Below are 20,952 nucleotides of genomic sequence, written 5' to 3' on the forward strand. Positions count from 1 at the left end.
GGAAATGCAGCCAGTGCTGGGGGTGAGGGTGAGATGAGGCTGGAGGTGGGAGACAGAGATTTAAGCTCTGCTCCAGGACCCAAATCCCTGTGGCCTTTGCATGGAGGGGCACAGGGGACCAAGGAGCTCCAGGATCTGGAGTCCTCATAGCTCTGGAATATGAAGATCTGCAGGGGTGGCCAAAGCCCTGATGCCTCTCTGAGGGGCTCACCAAGAGGTCCTGGCTTTTTGCAAGAAGCTGAGCCCACCTCTCACCTGGAGATCTGCTCTTTGCCAGGTGCAGTTTTTCCTTCCTGGTGAGGGAGAAGCTGTTCCTGCAGGGGCCTCCAAGACAAGGGGGAAAACCTTGGAAGGCAGTGAGACACTTGTGTGAAACCCTTCACTTGAGCACAGTGGCCACAGCAACGCTCCTGAGAGACCAGCAGGTGGTTTCTTGGCCACGGCCACCCAGGGGCTACGTGGGGTTTGCTGAAACAACTTCCTGAAGCTCCCTGCAAATCCCACCCCACGCAGTTTGGTGAGATCCCAGCCAGCCTGGCTCGGGGGCTTTGTTGTGTTGGTTAATGGGGCATGTGGGGCACTGATCTCTCGCTGGAGCTTCTTCAGCTGCTGGGATTTCTGGCTGAGGGTAACTCCAAGCTCTTGGTGCCTTCATACAAAGTTCTGGAAGTTCTGGTGTCTTCCTGGAGGGCTGCGGGCTGGGAAATGCCTCTGGCATACCTTGTACAGCATCACTGCCTGTGAAAAATGATCAAGGAAAGGGTAACAGGGTCCACAGAGGGATCTGAAGGTCCAGAGTTCAGTTCAGTTGCTGAACAGGGAACAGGTTCTCCAGGAAGGCAAAGTTCTGGAGAAACTGGCAACAAGGGGCACATGGAGCAAGCCTGTTGACACAGAAGTGTTGTGTCTCCTCCCTGGGGCTTTCCAGCAGCGTGGTGGCCACAAAAGGGACATCTCCTGCAGCTTTACCTCTTCCTTTCTCCCCCCAGGCCATGAGATGGCAACTGCAAGGTCACAGAGGGTCTTAAATGAAAGATCAGCCACAACAACACAGAGGAAAATGTTTGGGGAAACCAGGAGAGGTTCCTGTTTCCTTGGTTTGACTGACAACTGGTGTTTCCATTTGCATTTCCATGGTTTCAGACTTCCCCAAAGGAAGTGCCGTCAAGGAGAAGGGACGAGAAGAAAGCTGAGACCCTGTAAGATCTCAGGGAGCTTTGGGTTTGTGAGGAACCACAGAAGAACCTGGAGGTGTTTGTGTAGATGGGGCACCTGGGGACAGAGTTTGGTGGTGGATGTGGCAGTGCTTGGCAGTTAATGGTCGGACTTGATGATCTTGAGGGTTCTTTCCAACCTAAATGATTCTGTGAAGAGCCAAGTGGACCTGGACTGATGAATTCCGAGGTGGAGCCATGGCTCTGCCTGCCCAGGATTCCCTGTTTTTACAGCTGTGCTCTGCTGAGCATCTCCTCTAGGCTGGAATTCCCATGGAGAGGTGTTCCAGGAGATGGTGAGAGGAGGTTCTGTGGTGTGCCCCCTTCCTGAGCAGGTCAGGGCTTGGGCAGAGCAGGAGGGAAGAGCCCTCCAGATTCCCTTGGGACACGGGATGGAGGCTGGGAATGTGGTCAGCCCTTTAGGGAAATATCCTGGGCTTGGCCAGAGGTTTTCACTCAGCAGCTGGTTTTCTGAGCGGGATCATGGAAAAGAAGGGATCAAATCAGGCCAAGGGAGGGAGAAAGAAAGAATAAAAAATAGGGGAAGCAAGAACATTCCTGGAGGCTCTCTGGCCTCTCTCCCTCCAACCTCCTGAGAGGAGCAGGAGGAGGAGACAGACAAAACAAAAGGCACAAGAAAAGAAGGGGCCAAAATAACACAAACACGAGGGTTGTGAGGTCCAAAGCAAGCAGTGCCGGGGCAGGCCCCTTCCCAAAAACCCGTCAGCTTTCGGAGGATCCGGGGGTCCTGCAGAAAACGCTGCCCTTTTATGGCCAGGCGAGGAGGGCTGAGCACAGGATCCTGCCCTACTAAGGGAAAACATCTCCTGCTCAGTGTTTGCAAGGAGAACACCCACAGTGAGTATAGACAAGCTCTCAAAGGACGACTGAAATACTGCTGCTTGTGTTGACCCCGATTCTTCTCTTCTTTTTTCCTTTTTTTTTTTTTTTTTTTCCCTCTTTGAGTTCTCGCTTCTGCTCCAAACCAGGGAGGAGGGGGGTTGGAAAAAAAAAAAAAAAAAAAAAAGACATTTAAAAAGAAAAGTGATGATCCAGGCAGGGCTGGCTGGGTCCAGGTGAAACCCTCCCATCATGGGGTGGGGAGCAGGTTCAGGAGGGTTGGCTGGGGAGGTGGGTGAAGCCCCCTGAGCTGCTCCCCTTCCAGCAGTGGCTGTGCTGGTGTTTATCCTGCCCTGGGCCGGTGTTTATCCTGCCCTGGGCCGTGGAAGGGCTGTGATCCAAGCAGGGAAGACGTTGTTACTCCATCTCAAGCACGACGTCTGCGCCAAGCCCATCCATCCACCGCTGCAATTCCCTGCCCCAGCTGACCCAGAATTTTGCTGCCTGGGAGGGAACCACAGGCTCCCAACGCTGCAAAAGCCACTCTATCCCATGGCAGGTGGTATTGTCACCAGGAATAACTTTTTGCCTCTGCTTGGCTGAGGCAAGGAGAGGAATCCACACTACAAGTAAGACCCTGACTCATGGAAACCCCATTGAATTTGTATTTTTCTCTATTTTTCATGCACCCAAGAATTTATCCACCCACGGGTATCTTCTGGATCTGCCAGCAGCCAGGTTTTAATTCTCAGAGGAGCTCATATTGGATTCTAGGCCTTTTTTCCTACCAATTTTGTAATCACCAGGTTTAATTTTATGTTTGGCAACACCAGTACTAGGAAGTTTTAACCTTTGAGTTAGTGCACAGCAATAAGAAGATCCAAGAATTAATGAACAAATGCTTGGATGAGTGAATTTGGTTTGGTGGCTGGGTTTTGGTGGTGGGGGGCTACAGGGGTGGCTTCTGTGAGAAGCTGCTGGAAGCCTCCCCCATGTCCAGCAGAGCCAATTCCAGCCAGCCCCAAGACTGACTAAGTGCTGGCCAATGCCAAACCCATCAGAGATGGGGGCAGCCCCTCTGGGGAAAACAGATTGAGGAAGTGGGAAAAAAAAATCCCTGCAGCTGCAGACAGAGTGATGCCTAAGGTTCAGCTTTTATATTTTTCAGATTCTGTGCTGCTTTAGTGTGTGGGTCTGGGTTTCATATCAGAGGATGGTGAGCTCTGTGCACAGAGCAGGGAGACAAAACAATTCCCTCTCCAGCTGGGCACCAAGGACAAATGATCCAAATCTCAGGCCCAAGAGCACAAACAAGGTGGGCTGGAGAGAGAAAAACAAGCAGGATGGGAGTGCCTGGGCTAAAGCTGGAATGGGACAATGAACTGCAAGGTGCAAATGGAGCAGAGCTGATCCCAGTGAGAGCCCCCGGGAGCGCTCGTGCATTTTGGGACCATTTTGGTTGATCTTGGGTGCAGCCCTGGCTGGGCTCTGGTGCTGCCCAAGGTGGATCCATGGAGGAGATCCTTTGAATAAATCCCTGCTTTATTCTTTAGCTCTGTCCAGTCTCTGTTCTAGGTCAGCCTGCACAAGGGATCACGAGGAGTGAGGATCTGTGAGAGGAACAGCCCTGCAGACCCCCAGGTCAGTGCAGGAGGGGGGGCAGGAGCTGCTGCAGGCGCCGGAGCTGCGATTCCCCCGAGATTCCATGGCGCAGCTGTGGAGAGGCAGTGGTGTCTCTGCAGCCCATGGATCCTCCTGCAGGACATGGGAAGAGGCCATGCTGGAGCTGGGGGATGCTCAAAGCACCTTCTGACCCTGTGGAGAGCCCGGGCTGGAGCAGGCTCCTGGCCCACGCTGGAGCTGCATCCATCACAGCCCAAACATCTGCCCAGCTGTTGGACTTCAAGAAGTACTTCTTGGCTACCAGAGCTGGAGCCAGGTGAGGCTGTGCTGTGTCTCTTCACGCTGCCTGACTCAGCGTGGCTTCAGCGTCTGTGCATCCCTGGCTGTGTTGATGCTGGCAGACATCGACTCGTTAGCAGCGAGACTCATTAGAACTGGGGCTTTGGGGGACGTTTTCATGGAATTCCAGAATGATTTGGGCTGGAAGGAACCTTAAAGATGATTCATTTGCAACCCCCTGCCATGGGCAGGGACACCTTCCACTATCCCAGGCTGCTCCAAGCGCCATCCAGCCTGGCCTTGGACACTTCCAGGGATTCAGGTCACCTAAATGTGATACAAGTGAGGAGATCACAGACCAGCTGCCATGACCCTGCTTTTGGAGCTGGCTCTGCTCATCCCTTTGGGTGAGTTACAGCAGAGCATTGCCAGGTCTTCATTTTGGGTGGAAAATGGCTTATTTGAGAATTATTTAAGAGCAGGTTTTACAACCAAGGTCTGTGCTCTGCGTGCACCGAGCAAGCCGAGCTGAGCCAAGCCAAGCAGCCCAAGCCAAGCTGTCCTCACTGCTGTTGTGTTGGAGGAACAATCTCTATTAACAACTTGACTTGGCAGTTTCAACATTTTGGGGAAAGAATTATTTTTATTCTCCCACCAGGCCTTTCTCCAGCCATTATTGGCTACTGCTTTCCTGCATGAACAATTTAACCCCTGTGATGTCCAGGACAAAAGTAAATCTAGTAAAATTTAACCTTTTCCTGATAAAGCACATGGATTCTATGATCTAGGTGGGAAAACCACAGGATTTTACTTTTTTTTTTTTTTTTTTTTTTTTTAAGCCATTCACAATACAATTAAAGAAATATATTGCCACATGACTGGAGAAAAGGTCCTTTTGTTGCTTGAAAACTGGTGAAAAACACAGAAAGCAAGAAGTCTCAATGATCATTTCTTGGGATGGAAACGAGTCCAGGGTGTGGTACAGCAGAGATTGAGCCCAGGGTTTTTCAACATCCTCATCCACAACCTGCAGGAGCAAGAGCAGCCCCCCATCTCCATTTCTGCAGGAGAGATCTTCTGAGGGCACCCAGTGCCACACTGAGGGCAAGAAACTCCAAAAGGCTCTCGAGAAATGGAAAAGCTAAGAAGAAATTTCAAATAAGCTTTGATGTAGGAATAGATAAAGTAAAGCATCTGGAGAAAAAAAAAAATTGAGCAACTCTCGTGCTCTGCCAAGGCTGGGACTGGCACCGCGAGCTGAGATCTTGGACTGCCCCCAGAAATCACTGGCTCAGCGTGTGGCCAAGGAGTGTTCAAGGTGGCAGCTGAAAAGAGACAAGAAATTGTTATTTCTCAGCTTTCCCTGTGCACATCCAGTGCTCAAGGCATCTCTTTGCTGCTGCAGGAAACCCCGATGCGTCCCCGTTTCGATAGCCCTGCAGCCCTGATCTCCGAGGGGAGCCTGGTGGTGTTGGAGAAGAAGAAAGAACAATTAAATGACCACTGGGATGGGGCAGCTGCTTTGCAAGGTGAGATGGCAGCTCAGGATCGTTCAGCCTGGAGGAGGGGAGGCTCCTGGGAGCTTATGAATGAGGGGCAGCAAATCCTGAAGGTGGTGAGGTCAGTGAACGTGAGATTGTTATAAATTATAGAGATCGTAGAATCCCACGTTTTGGGTTGGAAGGGACCTTAAAGCTCATCCCATTCCATCCCCTCCCACTAGACCAGGCTGCTGCAAACCTGGTCTTGGAGTGTTACCTCCTTTTGCTTCTGGAAAAGACCAACAGTTTTGATAAACTCACAGAAAAATGGGGCAGTCACTGGAGCAGACTTTTCCAAACGCAGCGAGATGCACTTGGATCACTGCTCAGCACCTGCAGGCTTCACCAATAAATAAACAACAAACTTAAATGAGCAATCAGCTTCATCCCTCACCCAATACACAGTCCAAAGGTGGATTAAGCAGTTCCTGTGTGCAAAGTTAAGGATGGAATTCCTGTGACAGCTCCCAAGGGCGTTGGTGTCACCCCTGGGTTTGCCAGGTGTGGATCTGCGTGGTCTGCCCAGCACGGGGCTGGCAGCTCAAAGGCAGCTTTGCATATCAAAGGAGAATGCGGTAAGAAGCAGCTTTTCATTAGTCAGGAAGTCATAAATTGATACCTTGATTGAAATAATTATCAAGAATTACAGGAAATACCCAGAGATGCATTTAAATTCAAGAGAGTCTCCAGGGAGTTGGGGGAAACTTTGCCCCAAGTAGGAGTTTCTGTTCAGGGATGCAGCTCTGCAAAATGGAGCCCCACCTTTCAAACCCCCCATTATCAGTCCTGCCTTTTGCCTGCTTTCTTAGAACAGATTCTTTCTTTTTCTTCTTTAGATAATCCTGATTTTTAAGGCTGCTGTGGAAGTGCTGGAGTTTCAAAGCTGATACATAGGAACTGCAATAATTTCAGAGCCCCTTCTCTCCCCTCTGGCTTTTGGGTCCCTGGAATCCACAGGGAACTACCCATCAAAACAGGAGTACCCAGAGCAGCTGTGGCTGCCCCTGGATCCCTGGAAGTGTCCAAGGCCAGGCTGGACAGGGCTTGGAGCACCCTGGGATAGTGGAAGGTGTCCCTGCCCACGGCAGGGAGTTGGAATGGGATGACCTTTAAGTTTCCTTCCAACCCAAACCATTCTGGGATTCTGTGAAATCGGTAACGTGAAAGACAAGAAACCATCTTACTCTGGAAATATTCATATACAGGAAATATTCATATACAGGAAATATCCAGTGAGATTTCCTCCCCTGCCTAAGCCATGTTATATAATGTCCCAAACAAAAAAAAAAAAACCCAACCAACCAACCAAAAAAAAAAAACCACAAACCCAAAACCCACACAGAAAAAAAAAAAATCCAGAAAAACAAATAAACAAAAAAACAACACCAAAAAAAAACAAACAAAAAATCAAAAGAAGAAAAAATCCGGGATGAAGATCACACAGAAATAGTGTGATTTATATTAGTGCCAAAAAAAAACCATTAACTGCTGGTATTTGTGCTGAAATATTCAGCAGAGAAGGTTCCCTGCCCATGGCAGGGGGGCAGGAGGAGATGACCTTTTAGGGTCCTTTCCTACACAAGGTTTTCCGTAATTCTATGATCCTAAGGACACAGGGGTGAAGTGAAAGCCTCACAGAGGTGTCTCAGGGTAGAAATTTATCTTTTCAAGGATAAATTTACAGGGTGGGGGTTAGAATCACCAAGGCTCCAAGGGTTGGGTATGGAAAACAAACCACGGGCACCTTCAGCCTCGGCTTTGTAAGACCCAAATCCAGAAGCTGAAGTTCAAATTAAATTAAGACAGCAGCCAGCCCCTGCTCACATCCCTGCAGCTCCAGCACAGCTGGAAGAGGGAAGATGGCAGGGACAGATGACACGGAGCCGGAGGAAAGCAGTGCTGGAAGGAGGGAACATTGCTCACAGGAGTTATTTATGATCCGCCGGGAAAGCGAGGAGATACACAGCCCAGGACTCCCTGGGGATCTGTCCCAGGCCTGGTACTGCTCAAAATATTTTTTTAATAATTACTTGCATGAATAGGAAATTTGCTTCTTACAGCTCCGAATGATACCGAGCCGGGGAGGGACTCGAAGCGCTTTGGAGGATGGGCTGGGACTTCAAAACAATCCTGACGCAGTAGAGAATTAGCCTGGAAAAACAAAATAGTCTGCAATTTAGGAGAAACAAAGGGAAAATGCTGCTTGTATAAGAGGAGCTGGGCTGCAGAGCACGGCCTGGGAAGGGAATGGGGGAGCAGGGATGCGGCAGAGGCGTCACATCCCTGCCCAGGATGGGCAGCCCTCCTTGTCCTGAGGGAAAAGCAGCAAAGCAGAGGCAAGGGCAGGTGGATGTTTCTTGTGGGACACGTGGAGGGGTGATTTAGATCCATGTGGATCCATGGATCCTCACCAGGAGTGGGTTGTCTGCACAGACGTGGGGATTTGGGGAGGCTGTGGGCTGGTGCTGGAGTTCAGGGGTTGATCAGTCACAGAAGCTGGAAGAAAAAATCAAACTCACTCAAACTCCAAAAATCCCTCAAGCTCCCCCAAAATAATCAAAGGACTTGGAGTTACTTATTGCAGAGAAAATCAGGTTTGGGCAAGAGCTACCTTGCTACCTTAGATTTCTACAAATATTTAAGGCAGTCTGTTCCCTTCTATTTAAATATTTACAGGGGTCTGGAGCGATAGGAACAAAGGGGAATGGAATCCCACTGCCAGAGGTCAGGGATGGATGGGATTTGGGGAAGGAATTTTTCCCTGTGAGGGTGCTGAGGGGTTGAAATAGAATTCCCAGAGATGCTGTGGCTGCCCCTGGATCCCTGGAAGTGTCCAAGGCCAGGCTGGACAGGGCTTGGAGCAGCCTGGGACGGTGGGAGGTGTCCCTGCCACGGCAGGGTGACACTGGATGAGCTTTAAGGTCCCTCCCAACCCAAACCATTTTGACATTCTCTGATTTTATTAGAAGGAAATAAGTTGTTCCTGTCCTCTCTGTGACCAGCAGTGGTGAGCTTATGCAACAGAAAAGGAGCTTCAATTTAGGAAAAAAAAAACAAACAAACAACCATAACAATAAAAAAAGTGGGGGGATTTTGTATTGGGTGATTTTTGTTGTTCTTTTTGTTTTTTTTTTTTTTTTTGTTTGTTTGTTTTTTTTTTTTTTGTTTGTTTGTTTGTTTTTTTTTGTTTGTTTTTTTTTTTGTTTTGTTTTGTTTTTGTTTTTTTTAATTTATTCTTTAGTTTTTTTAATAGAGTGCGTTACTTCAGGCAAATTTTGGTTTTGGCAGTCCAAATCAATATCAGCCCTGCTCAATATCAGCCCTGAACATTTTTTTTGTAGATTGGTTGGATAAGAACTGCTGTGATTTATACAGCTGGAGTTGATCCTGACTCTGCAAAGGAGGAAACTGTGCAGAGCTGAAAAGGCCCCTTTTTGCCATGTTCTCTGGCACAAACTCCTTGTGAAAGGTGTCAGCTCAGAGCTATTCATGGAAATGTAAGATGAGCATGGAATCTATGCAGCTTCCTGCAGAAAGTCAGCAGGAAATCCATGGCTGAAGTTGGATTTATCCATCAATATTGGGGTTTATTACAGAAAGTGGTTTTGATAAAAAAGATGTTTGCTTTTTTTTTTTTTTTTTTTTTTTTTTTTTCCCTTTGTTTTCCCTCCTGGTTTCATAGAAGAGTGGTGTATTGCTTCAATCCTGAAATCAAAAATCACACCAGAGACACAAGCAGGCAGCCTGGGTTCCAGGTGACGTGAGCTCATATTCCCAAATTCTGTACTGCTGACCAAATTTTCCTTAGACAGCTCTCGCTTCTGTAATAACCAACCCTGCCAAGCCCAGAAGGGAATCCCATCTTCACAGCAACTTGTGAGCTCTCAGGAGCAGAGAATTGTCCCAGATGATATCCCGTGCCTTTGGTGGCACAGGGAAACCAAAATGCACCTCAAAGTCTTTGCACGGGCTCCCACTCACCCACCCTGCTTCCCACGGACGAGAACACCGAGTCCTGGATATCCTCCCTCTCCCTTGGGCTTCTTTTACGGTTTTTCATTTTTAAAATGAACAATTGTTTGTCACAAGGGGAAGATCAGATCTTTGAAGAAGGGAGAGATAAAGCCCAGGGTCTAAAGCCCACGGGCTCAGGGTGATTGCTGTTTAGCCAGAGGTGAAGGACGTGTAGGTGTGTGGAGTATGAGATTTCCAACATGTTCCCTAAAATCATCACAGAATCACAGAATGGTTCGGGTTGGAAGGGACCTAAAAAATCATCCAGTGCCACCCCCTGCCATGGGCAGGGACACCTTCCACTGTCCCAGGCCGCTCAAAGCCCTGTCCAGCCTGGCCTTGGACACTTTCAGAGACCCAGGGGCAGCCACAGCTTCTCTGGGAAACTTCTTCCAGGGCCTCACCACCCTCACAGCCAAGACTTTATTACTAATATCCAATCTAAACCTATTCTCTCTCAGTTTGAAGCCATTTCCTCTCGTCCTGTTGATGCCTCAGGTTTTAGCTTTTATATTTTTCAGATTCTGTGCTGCTTTAGTGTGTGGGTCTGGGTTTCATATTATGGGATGGTGAGCTCTCTGCACAGAGCAGGGAGACAAAACAATTCCTGCTCCAGCTGGGCACCAAGGACAAATGATCCAAATCTCAGGCCCAAGAGCACAAACAGCGTGGGCTGGAGAGAGAAAAACAAGCAGGGTGGGAGTGCATGGGCTAAAGCTGGAATGGGACAATGAACTGCAAGGTGCAAATGGAGCAGAGCTGATCCCAGTGAGAGCCCCCGGGAGCGCTCGTGCATTTTGGGACCATTTTGGTTCATCTTGGGTGCAGCCCTGGCTGGGCTCTGGTGCTGCCCAAGGTGGATCCATGGAGGAGATCCTTTGAATAAATCCCTGCTTTATTCTTTAGCTCTGTCCAGCCTCTGTTCTAGGTCAACCTTCACAAGGCATCACTATCACTCCAGGCTTGAAAACTTGAAAAGTCTCTCTCCATGGTTCCTGCAGCTCCTCCAGGCACTGGGAGGTCACAATGAGGTCACCCTGGAGCTTCTCCCCTCCAGGCTGAACAATCCCAGTGCTGGGTGCCAAACAGCAGTGCCACTTGGGGAGCAGCAGCTGCTCTGTGCCGGTGACACCGGGTGACACCAGCAGCTCATGGGGACACCCCTGGGCAGCCCCGATCACGGGACACCACAGAGACTGATCTGTCCCTTCAGGGGAGACACGGGGAATAAGGGAAATGAAGTGACGGGGAATAATACATAAAATTGACATTGCTTCACGAAGTTTGTTTTTAAAAATCTTTCTTTATGCTGAAACATGCATCCCTCTCAATGGAACGGGTTCGTTCTCATTCTTTATCAAATCTCATTCTTCTGAAGGCCCACAAAGCTCTGCTGATTGATTCACATCACATTCACAACAGCAGTGTTTCTTCTGGAAGTGCAGAAATCCTTGCCCTCTCCCCTTTACGAAGACCTTCCCAAACCTTCTCAAGCTTTTTTGGTGCCTTGTGCAGGCTGACCTAGAACAGGGGCTGGACAGAGCTACAGAATAAAGCAGGGATTTATCCAAAGGATCTCCTCCATGGATCCACCTTGGGCAGCACCAGAGCCCAGCCAGGGCTGCACCCAAGATGAACCAAAATGGTCCCAAAATGCACGAGCGCTCCCGGGGGCTCTCACTGGGATCAGCTCTGCTCCATTTGCACCTTGCAGTTAATTGTCCCATTCCAGCTTTAGCCCAGGCACTCCCATCCTGCTTGTTTTTCTCTCTCCAGCCCACGCTGTTTGTGCTCCTGGGCCTGAGGTTTGGATCATTTGTCCTTGGTGCCCAGCTGGAGCAGGAATTGTTTTGTCTCCCTGCTCTGTGCAGAGAGCTCAGCATCCCCTAATGTGAAGCTCAGAACTACACACTAAAGCAGCACAGAATCTGAAAAATAGAAAAGCTAAACCTGAGGCAGCATGTTCATTTACCAAAATTCATTGGGGTAAAGTAATGTGGATGCTGCCCAAGTGGGTGGCCAAGGCACCAGGGAGAGGGGATGGATCCTCCTCATCCTCCCTCACAGGGTGCACCATGAGCTGGAAGAAAAAGCAACCCCAAGAGGGAGGGCAGCCCCTTCCTGTCTGCAGGAATTAATTAAGGATTTTTGCAGCCTGAGGCCAGGACAGGGACATAATGGCAGAGGGGGAGCTACAAGTGTTCACAAGCTGTGTTGAGCTCAGAACTCTCCGTGACAGAATCACAAAATCCTTAAGGCTGGAAAAGAGCTCCAAGAACGAGTCCAACCATTACCCCAACACTGCCGTGTTCACCACAAACCCCGTCCCCAAGTGCCACATCCACACGTTTTTTGAGTGCTTCCAGGGATGGTGACTCCACCACTGCTCTGGGTGCCTCACCACCCTTTCAGTGAAGAAATTTTTCCTGATACCAAACCCAAACCTCCCCTGGCTCAGCTTGAAGCTGTTCCCTCTCCTGTCCCTGTTCCCTGGGAACAGAGCCCGATCCCCCCGGCTGTCCCCTCCTGTCAGGAGCTGTGCAGAGCCACAAGGTCCCCCCTGATCCCCCTTTTCTCCAAACTGAGCCCCTTCCCAGCTCCCTCAGCCTCTCCTGGTGCTCCAGACCCTTCCCAGCTCCGTTCCCTTCCCTGGACATGCTCCAGCCCTTCAATGTTTCTTGTGGTGAGGGGCCCAACATCGCACACAGAATTCCAGGTCTAAAGTCAGAGGATCCCTGGGATAAGGACATCACTTTCCCTGGGCTTCACCCCATTCTTGCAAGGACAGATACACAGCAGAAATATCAATTAATCCCAAATTAATGCAAATCCCTTCTTTGTGCATCCACCATGCACAAATTTATTACCTTCATTAAAAACCCTCCCCAAACCTGCCACAGGCCCTCTGATTTCACTCATGCAATCCCATCCACTTCCCAGGGATCACATGGATATGATGAAATTCAGGCCTGGGTCCCTTTAATTGTTCAGATGATTTGTAAGCAGTTTTAATGTACCAGGTGGAAAATCGTTCCTGTTTCACCACCACCTAAAAAAGAATTATTTACATGGATGTGAAGCAGGGGTGGGGCAGGCAGAGCTTGATCTCCTCCTGATTTAAATCCCAGGCAGCGTTCCGTTTGGGAATGACAGCAGATGGGATTCCAGGGTGCAGCCCAAGGTCATCCAAACACGGTGCTCTGCTCTGAACTGTGAGTGGGATCATCAGGAACCACACAAAGCCAGAACAGAAATTTAATCCACTGCCACAGACCCAAGGATCCTCGGGAAGAGCATTGGGAATGCTCCTTCCCCTTGAGTTCAAGGACAAGTAGCCCTTGTTTGGAAGTGATAGAGTGGGAAGGGAATCTCTTGGCACATAGAGAGTGCAGGGAAAGTGTGTTTATGCTGTGCCTTTGTAAATCTGTGATTTATTAAGTAGTTGTTGGAGAGGCAGATGGTTCATTTAATGTTGTCATATTTGAGACAAGGCACTCACCTGCAGCTGGAGACAGAGCCACTCCACAATACCCTGTGGAAAAACTATTCCCAAAACAACCCCAGACCTGCACACCAAACTTTGCTTAGAACTTTTATTCTTAATGAAATCACTCCTAACTGAGCACTAATTTCACTTCATTGCAGGATTTCAGACCTGTTTCAATCCTGAGCAGTCCATGCCCGGGTGTCACCACTCTATTTTTACCCAGCACTGCTCCAGCCCTGCTGTCAGAGCCAGCTCAAGGTGACAGTGTGACCTCCACAGCAGCAGCACCTGAGAGCAGCCCTGGGATCCCCAGGACTGATTCCTGCAGGGAACACAGCTCTGGGAGCATCAAAATCATTGTGCTCTTGAAGGGAAGGTTGGTGACTACTTCTGAGACCCTGCTGGGGAGGGGATTGTGCCCCTTCACCCCACCCTGCTGTGCTCTGTCCAGCTCTGGGGTCACCGTGCAGGAAGGACCTGGAGCTGCAGGAGCAGGGCCAGAGGAGGCCATGGGAATGTTTCAAGGGATGGAGCCAGGCTGGGAGAGCTGAGAATGTTCACCTGGAAAAGAGAAGTCTCCAGGGAGAGCTCAGAGCTCCTTGCAGGGCTTAAAGGGGCTCCAGCACAGTTGGAGTGGACAAGGGATGGAGGGACAGGATGCAGGGATGCTTGAAACTGGAAGAGGACTGGGTTAGAGGAGACAAGAGGAAGAAATTCCCAATTTTCTGTGCAATGGCACAGGTCTCCTAGAGAAGCTGTGGCTGCCCCTGGATCCCTGGCAGTGTCCAAGGCCAGGCTGGACAGGGCTTGGAGCAGCCTGGGACAGTGGAAGGTGTCCCTGCCCACGGCAGGGGTGGCACTGGATGGGCTTCAAAGTCCCTTTTAGGTCCCTTCCAACCAAGTCGTTCCATGACAAGCTGGTTGATGCTGCCCTGTGACACAAGAGCTTCTCCAACACTCACTGTTTTATCTGCTCTGTGGTGGTGCCACTCCCTCTCCAAAGTCAGCCAGGTTATCCAGATCACACTGAAGACCTCACCAAACACCAAGGAACCACCTCCCCCCGTCCTCTTCCCCTCATGCCAAAGCCAGCATTTCCACTGGAATCCAGTTTCTGTGGAACAGAAGGTCTGAAGGACTAATGGGTCAGCCTGCAAGCCCCCACATCTGCTGCCATGGGCTAAGAGCACATTTCCAATATGCTGAGGAAATTATTTGGGAACGTGGATTTGGGAAAGATTTAGCAGAGTGGATTAGCTCAGCCCATTCCCAGATTTCTGTGATCTGTTAAGTGCTTCTTTTCACCAAGGAGAGGAACCTTTTATAGATCTTGAGGAAATGGTGAGACCTCAAATCACTTGGAAATTTCAAAATATTTGTTCCTCCAATGACTATTATGTAAACCCAGAGTCCTGCTGAGGAATCGTTCCCCTATGTAGGTCAAGAAAAGGAAAAGCAACTTTGTGTCTGAGTCCTGCAAGGGACAAAAGAGGATTCTGAAAGTGTATTTTTAAGTTTCCTGCTTGTTTCCTTCAAGCAGCACCACGGATTTTTCCAGATAGAGAAAACAGCATTTGCAGATATGTACAAAAGTTTATTTTACAAACAGCAACTACTTTGGAATAACAAAATTGCAAAAACATAGAGCAGCGTTAGAAAACAAGCTCAGGGGACATTTTCCATCTGAAGCACAATTTAACAGATTTCACTAAGTAAAAATACCCCCAACCCTTCCCTCAACCCCTCCCCAACCTTTCTCCACCTGATGGAATTTCTTTATAAACCTTTGACTATAGATATGAAAGACTTTAGTGACAGTGCAGTAATTTTTGATAACTACAGTTAACTGTTTCACTGTATTTCTATCACCTTTTCCTGGCCTTAAAAAGTCAAATCAGATTTGAAATACAGTAAAAATCTCATCCTGGAGCAATATTTTCATTAATAGGTATTGAAAGTAATGGTTATATTTGTGTATTTTGTAACACCATGAACCCTCTAGTTCTATTTTCTTAATAAGGGAAAAAAAACAAGTTACAGTTGTAGTGAAAATGATGAAACTACAACAAATATCACTGAAATATTTGCTCAGGACTCTGAGATGGCTGCTGCTGTTAGAAACATGTTTGTCAACGTATCCTGACTTGGGTATTAAGTGTATTTAATGCTAAAAAGCATAAGAAGTTCCCCAAAGGGTGGAAAGGTTGCGTGCACACACTTTGTCACTGAACTCTTAAGTAGGAAAGGGGTAAGAGCAGAGTTTTGGGTACTTCTAGAAGAGTGAAAAACCTCCATGGCCAATTCAATTTCAGCAATGTGCTGTGGGTGGACAGAAATGGAGGGAATCATCACCATCTCCCTTTGAACTTGCCTTTCATAAATGTACCAAAAAATCATCAGATTTGGGGGAGCATAATTCAATCAAAGAGAGAAGAAATGGATGCCTCAGCGAGAAATTATTGCTTTTCATTTTCAAAGCTACTGGGTCCTGGTGAGATAAAGAAAAATAATTTCCAATATTTGAAAATAAGCAAAAGAAAGCATCTCCAGATATTACAGAAAATCAATAATGGAAACTTGTTATGGTACAACAGTGCTCGTTAGTCCTAATCAAACCACATTTGTTTTGTCACCACAGACCTCAATTTTCAGATTACATTATGCCATTAAAAAAATCTGTTTTTTCCTCAGTATTCAACTTTCTAAACTCCCCCCCAAAAATTTACAGATTATTTGAAATCAACTCAGTCAGAATATATTGCAAGAATTACTCAATGGTCTACAGCTTGAACCTATTTATTTTTTTTTGCAAGCCATTTACCTGTAACCTAAGAGTAGTTTTGGTACTAAATTTTACTTTCAAATGTATTGTCCATGCTTTTTATGAGGAATCCCAGTATTTTTCTAGTCCTGCTTTTAACAAGATATAGTTCAATATCTGCAATATCAGTATCTGATATTCCCTATGGTGAATGGGATGAATAGCTTTCATAAAGGAATCTTTAAGCCTGGTTTTCTAAAAAAATCATCATCATTTCAGTGTTTGAAAGAGTGCTTTGGACAAACTCATGATACACTCATGGTTTACAACATTCAAAATGTGTTGAAGGATGCCAAGCACTGTAATAGGAACTGAAATCAAAAGCAGGAAGTGTTTAGAAACACTTTTTTTAGTCTCTGAAAGACACTGCTGTTTATCACAAAATTCCTCTTTTAAAAATAAAAAGTTTAGACAAGTTGGATATTAAGCTCCAAACTCATTCATCACACTTTTGCTCACTGCTTGTCAGTTTGACAATTCCCACTGGGCCTCAGCTCACCTCTTCCAGCAGAATTCCAGAACATCACAGTTCAGGAGGGATTAAGACAGAGTGGCAGGCTTTGTTTTCCTCACCTATATCCTGTACAGAATGCAATAATCAACAATCAAGACAGAATGGAAACAGCTTCAGCAATAAAAAAGCATTTTCAACTAGAAATGGCAGCCTTTTTAAGAAATTGACTTCACAGTTTAATAGTTGCTAGCACATCTTTCCTAAGGTGTTTATAAACAGACTTGAAGACAGTCCTGACTCTTGCACCCAAAAAGTGGCAGCAGCAATTCACCTAAGTGTAATTCATGGCTTGGAAAAGCTGATTCAAGGAAACCAAACTGGGTTTTTTTATTATTATTTTGTAAAAGTTGCATTTGACATAAAAAAAAAATAAAAAATAACATCAGCTGTCGAGCTCAGTCCTTCTCTCTGTAAGCAGAGCTGAGTTCACTGTTCAACGGGAAAGTTTCAGCTAATTCAGCAAACAACCTTCACTTGTGACACTTTCAGAAGAGTTTTTTTTTAATATAATACTGAAAAAAAATTCTGGAATGGAGTTTCCATCCTCAAAGGAACGTTCTCAGCTGTATCTGCTGCTCTCACTGGGGCTCCTGTTGTTGGAGTAGCTGCGATCGCTGTCGCTGTCGGAGCCGTAGGACCTGCCAGGAGAAAAAAAGATTTAAATGCCCCAAAGCTGCTCAAATTTGAATTTGAGCTTCGAATTTAAAATCTCATCATGTCAGAAAATTGTCACAGATAAGAAAACACACCAGTCTTTTACAGGATTTTATTTCTTGTAAGTGAAGGATTCATTAAAGGATACTCAAAATGGAAATAATCATTAAATTCCTGTGATGAAAACTCTGTGTAACTCAAGTCAAACTGTTTGTAACATCTTGCTTTCTCTGTTACAGCTAAAAACCATCCAAAATTTATGTTTTGATAAAAGCTAATTGAGCTGAGTGAGAAGTGTGTTTTAACAAGTGGAATTTTACACTGCAAGCATTTCTCAACTAGGATAATTTCACCAATCCTTGATTCACATGTTTTGTTTTCTTTTTTGAAGGAGGGTCTTAAAACTTAGGCCCCTATAACCACAACAGAAGTGTGTTTGTGTGTCTGCAGTGTGGAAATTGTGTTTAAAATGTTTTGGCTCCTCCAGACAAATTCCAAGCTCAGCACCTGGCCAAATATCAACACAGAGCCCAGATGGTTTCAGACAAGCCACAGGACACGTTCAAATTACACAGAACAAGCTTTCAGAGATTTTCCAGCCTCCTGCCTGTAAGGGAAGCTTTCTAAGTGAAAGGTGAGCATTTCCTAATCCCACACTGAAGCGCCTCAACATAAAAAAGCAATGATTTTTAAGTTTATTTTCACATTCTTCATTAAATCTCATTAACTTTCACTCCGACACAAGATGAAAGTTGTCTTGTGCAAATGGGTGAGAGCAAAGTCCATTAAAAGTTAGTATAAAGCTGTGAAAAAATTCCCATGAAGAGAGGATGAAAATGTACAGTAGTCTTAGAAACCTGATTTATTACTAATAGGGGGCATATTAAAAGGTATAAAACAAATCATCAGTGATATTAAATGTACCTACAACTCTCCATATCTCTGATCTCTGTGAAATGTGCTCACTTACACTTCTATAAATCCCCTGGACTGAGGAAAATAAAACTTATTCTACACTCATCAGATCTGCAAGTAAAAATATTCTTTCAAAATACATTCTATGAAGTTAAAAATTAAATCTAGGTTTCAGCAAAACTTTTAGCTTCCCTTCCAAATTGTTTTAGATCCACTTCTGCAGCATAACCAGAAAGAATTTACCATCCACTGGAATTCTCTGCATACCAAGCAGCTTTTAATCCATAACAGAGCACTTGAGTTAAATCTTGTGAGCTATGTGGGTTTTAAGAAACACTTGATATTATTAAAAAAATGTAATAAATCAAATCATAGAATCATTAAGGTTGGCAAAGACCTTTGAGATCACTGAGTTAACCCAGCCCCACTGTCTCCACTATTAAACCATGTCCTTAATGCCATTTCCACAAGTTTTTAACACTTCCAGGGATGGGACTTCATCATTTCCCTGGGAAAAGGTGCTAACTTTGAATGCATGGATACAATGAACTGGAAATCAACTTTTCCTTATCCTGCTTCCCCATCCACATATTTGGAATGTCAGAACTTCCACCTTCCTCGCTCACACGCACGCTCTGATTTTCATTAGAATTTGGTTTGAATCATTACTTTTCCTGAGTGTATTTCTTATTCTTATGGGGAAAAAGCAGCACTCAGGCCTTGTTAAACATCCTCTGTTTGTGTTCAGGAAATCTTTGTGCACCAAAGCAGGGTCAGACCCACCTGGATCTCCGGTCGTAGCTCCGAGATCGCCGGTAGCTGTCGCTCCTCTTGCTCCTGCTCCGACTCCTGCTGTAGTAACTGTCATAGCTGTAGGACCTGCTTTAAAGGGGGGAAAAGTAATACTGAATTCACCATTTCTGGTCTAAAATGCTGTTTTATATGCTGGTTTCAAGGGTATTTATAGAGATATATGAGGGGCTGTATAGAAAGGACTGTCAAGGATGTGGCAAACAATTCCACGCTTCATAAAGGTTTCAACACAACAATCTTCAAAATAACAGTAAAAATCTCAAATTTTATTAGGAAGGACATACTAAGCATTTATAAAATTTTGTGTTTTCTCTTTTTTTTCCTAGTAAAATTCTTGTTTGCTGATACTTCTGAAAGCAAGCCAAGCAATTCCATTTATCACTAAATTTCATTAAAAAAAAAACCAAAAGCAAATGTGTTCACTACTACTTACAGCATTACCTACAACTGTAACGCCAGGATGGTTTGGTTATTTTCAGCTTTTGAAAGTGTCTTGTGCTCATTTAGCTTTGATTCAAGCTGCCATCATGACACTATAATAATAGTTTTAAGCACTACAGATCCCTGGAAGTGTCCAAGGCCAGGCTGGAAGGGGCTTGGAGCACCCTGGTCTAGGGAAGGGTGCTGGATCATCTTTGGGTTCTGTCTAACCCAAACCATTCTGGGGTTCTATGAGATGAAAGGAATCTTAAAAAGTATTTTTATAATTAAGTATGTATATAGATATGCATTTGTATTACAGTATGTATAATAAAATAGGTAGTATGTATGAGATATAATAGTATCATATACAATAATTATACAATAAAGTCTATTTTAAAGAAATGTAAATAAAAGACTTAAACTAAGATGATTTGATGGGCAGCACATTTCTTGCAGAGGTCGTATAAAAGGACAATCTGATGCCTCAGGTTTTAGTTGTTATATTTTTCACATTCTGTGCTGCTTTAGTGTGTAGTTCTGAGCTTCACATCAGGGGATGGTGAGCTCTGTGCACAGAGCAGGGAGACAAAACAATTCCTGCTCCAGCTGGGCACCAAGGACAAATGATCCAAACCTCAGGCCCAAGAGCACAAACAGCGTGGGCTGGAGAGAGAAAAACAAGCAGGATGGGAGTGCATGGGCTAAAGCTGGAATGGGACAATGAACTGCAAGGTGCAAATGGAGCAGAGCTGATCCCAGTGAGAGCCCCCGGGAGCGCTCGTGCATTTTGGGACCATTTTGGTTGATCTTGGGTGCAGCCCTGGCTGGGCTCTTGTGCTGCCCAAGGTAGATCCTTTTTATTGAGGCCTTTTAATAAATCCCTGCTTTATTCTTTAACTCTGTCCAGCCTCTGTTCTAGGTCAGCCTGCACAAGGCATCAAATCCATACCTGGATCGACTGCGGTGACCATAGGAACTGCTCCTGGATCGGCTCCTGCTGTAGCTCCGACTGACAAAATCAAAGCCACAGAGCGGTTTTTAGTCAAGAGAAACCAAAATGCTGAAGAGGGCAGGGGGAGAGGGGGAACAAGAGGAGGAAAACATGTTTGGCTGAACTCACCTACGGCTCTTGTAACTGTGGTAGGAACTACTCCTGCTCCTGGAGCGATCTCTGCTGTACCAGCCCCGGCTCCGGCTCCTTGAGTAGCTCCTGGACCTACAGCCAAGGACACCAAGAGAGAACACAGCTGAGGAGAAGAGCAGCAGAAAATGGGAACCAGAAGAAGTTATGAATCTTTAGCTTTCTAGCTAAATATTTATTCCATACTTGCTAGGTGATACAGCCACTGAGTTAATGCAAGGGCTGGAGCCCCTGTGCTCTGGAACCAGGCTGGGAGAGCTGGGAATGTTCACCTGGAGAGGAAAATGCTCCAGGGAGAGCTCAGAGCCCCTTCCAGGACCTAAAGGGGATCCAGGAGAGCTGGAGAGGGACTGGGGACAAGGGATGGAGGGACAGGACAAGGAGGACAGTTCACACTGACACAGGTTGCCCAGAGAAGCTGTGGCTGCCCCTGGATCCCTGCAAGTGTCCAAAATCAGGTTGGATGGGACTTGGAGCACCCTGGGACAGTGCAAGGTGTCCCAGCCCATGGCAGGGGGTGGAACTGGATGGTCTTTAGGGTCCCTTCAAACCCAAAGTGCTCTGTGGTTCTATAACACAGGGCTGTTAAAAAACAAAAAACACAACCTGAAAAGCATTCCTTGAAATGATAAGAACATTCAATTTAGCAGGGCTGGCTGTGGGAGCAGCACAG

General features: G+C 46.4%; 1 protein-coding gene across 3 annotated transcripts in view; it reads right to left on the bottom strand.

Moving 5' to 3' along the window:
• Nucleotides 1-16,635: 16,635 nt before the first annotated feature.
• NKTR (natural killer cell triggering receptor) overlaps nucleotides 16,636-20,952 on the bottom strand; it is a 36,156-nt gene continuing 31,839 nt past the window's right edge. For 2 of the 3 annotated variants that reach the window (XM_053947554.1, XM_053947574.1), the window contains 4 exons: nucleotides 20,259-20,354; nucleotides 20,088-20,147; nucleotides 18,686-18,784; nucleotides 16,636-16,971 (listed from right to left, as the gene is read on the bottom strand). In XM_053947554.1, coding sequence (XP_053803529.1) covers nucleotides 16,893-16,971; nucleotides 18,686-18,784; nucleotides 20,088-20,147; nucleotides 20,259-20,354 — 334 coding nt within the window. In that variant the 3' untranslated portion in view covers nucleotides 16,636-16,892. The remainder of the gene's footprint in view (nucleotides 16,972-18,685; nucleotides 18,785-20,087; nucleotides 20,148-20,258; nucleotides 20,355-20,952) is intronic. The other variant, XM_053947562.1, reaches the window with a different exon arrangement.

Source organism: Vidua chalybeata, chromosome 1 (assembly GCF_026979565.1).
Source record: "Vidua chalybeata isolate OUT-0048 chromosome 1, bVidCha1 merged haplotype, whole genome shotgun sequence".
Classification (NCBI taxonomy): domain Eukaryota; kingdom Metazoa; phylum Chordata; class Aves; order Passeriformes; family Viduidae; genus Vidua; species Vidua chalybeata.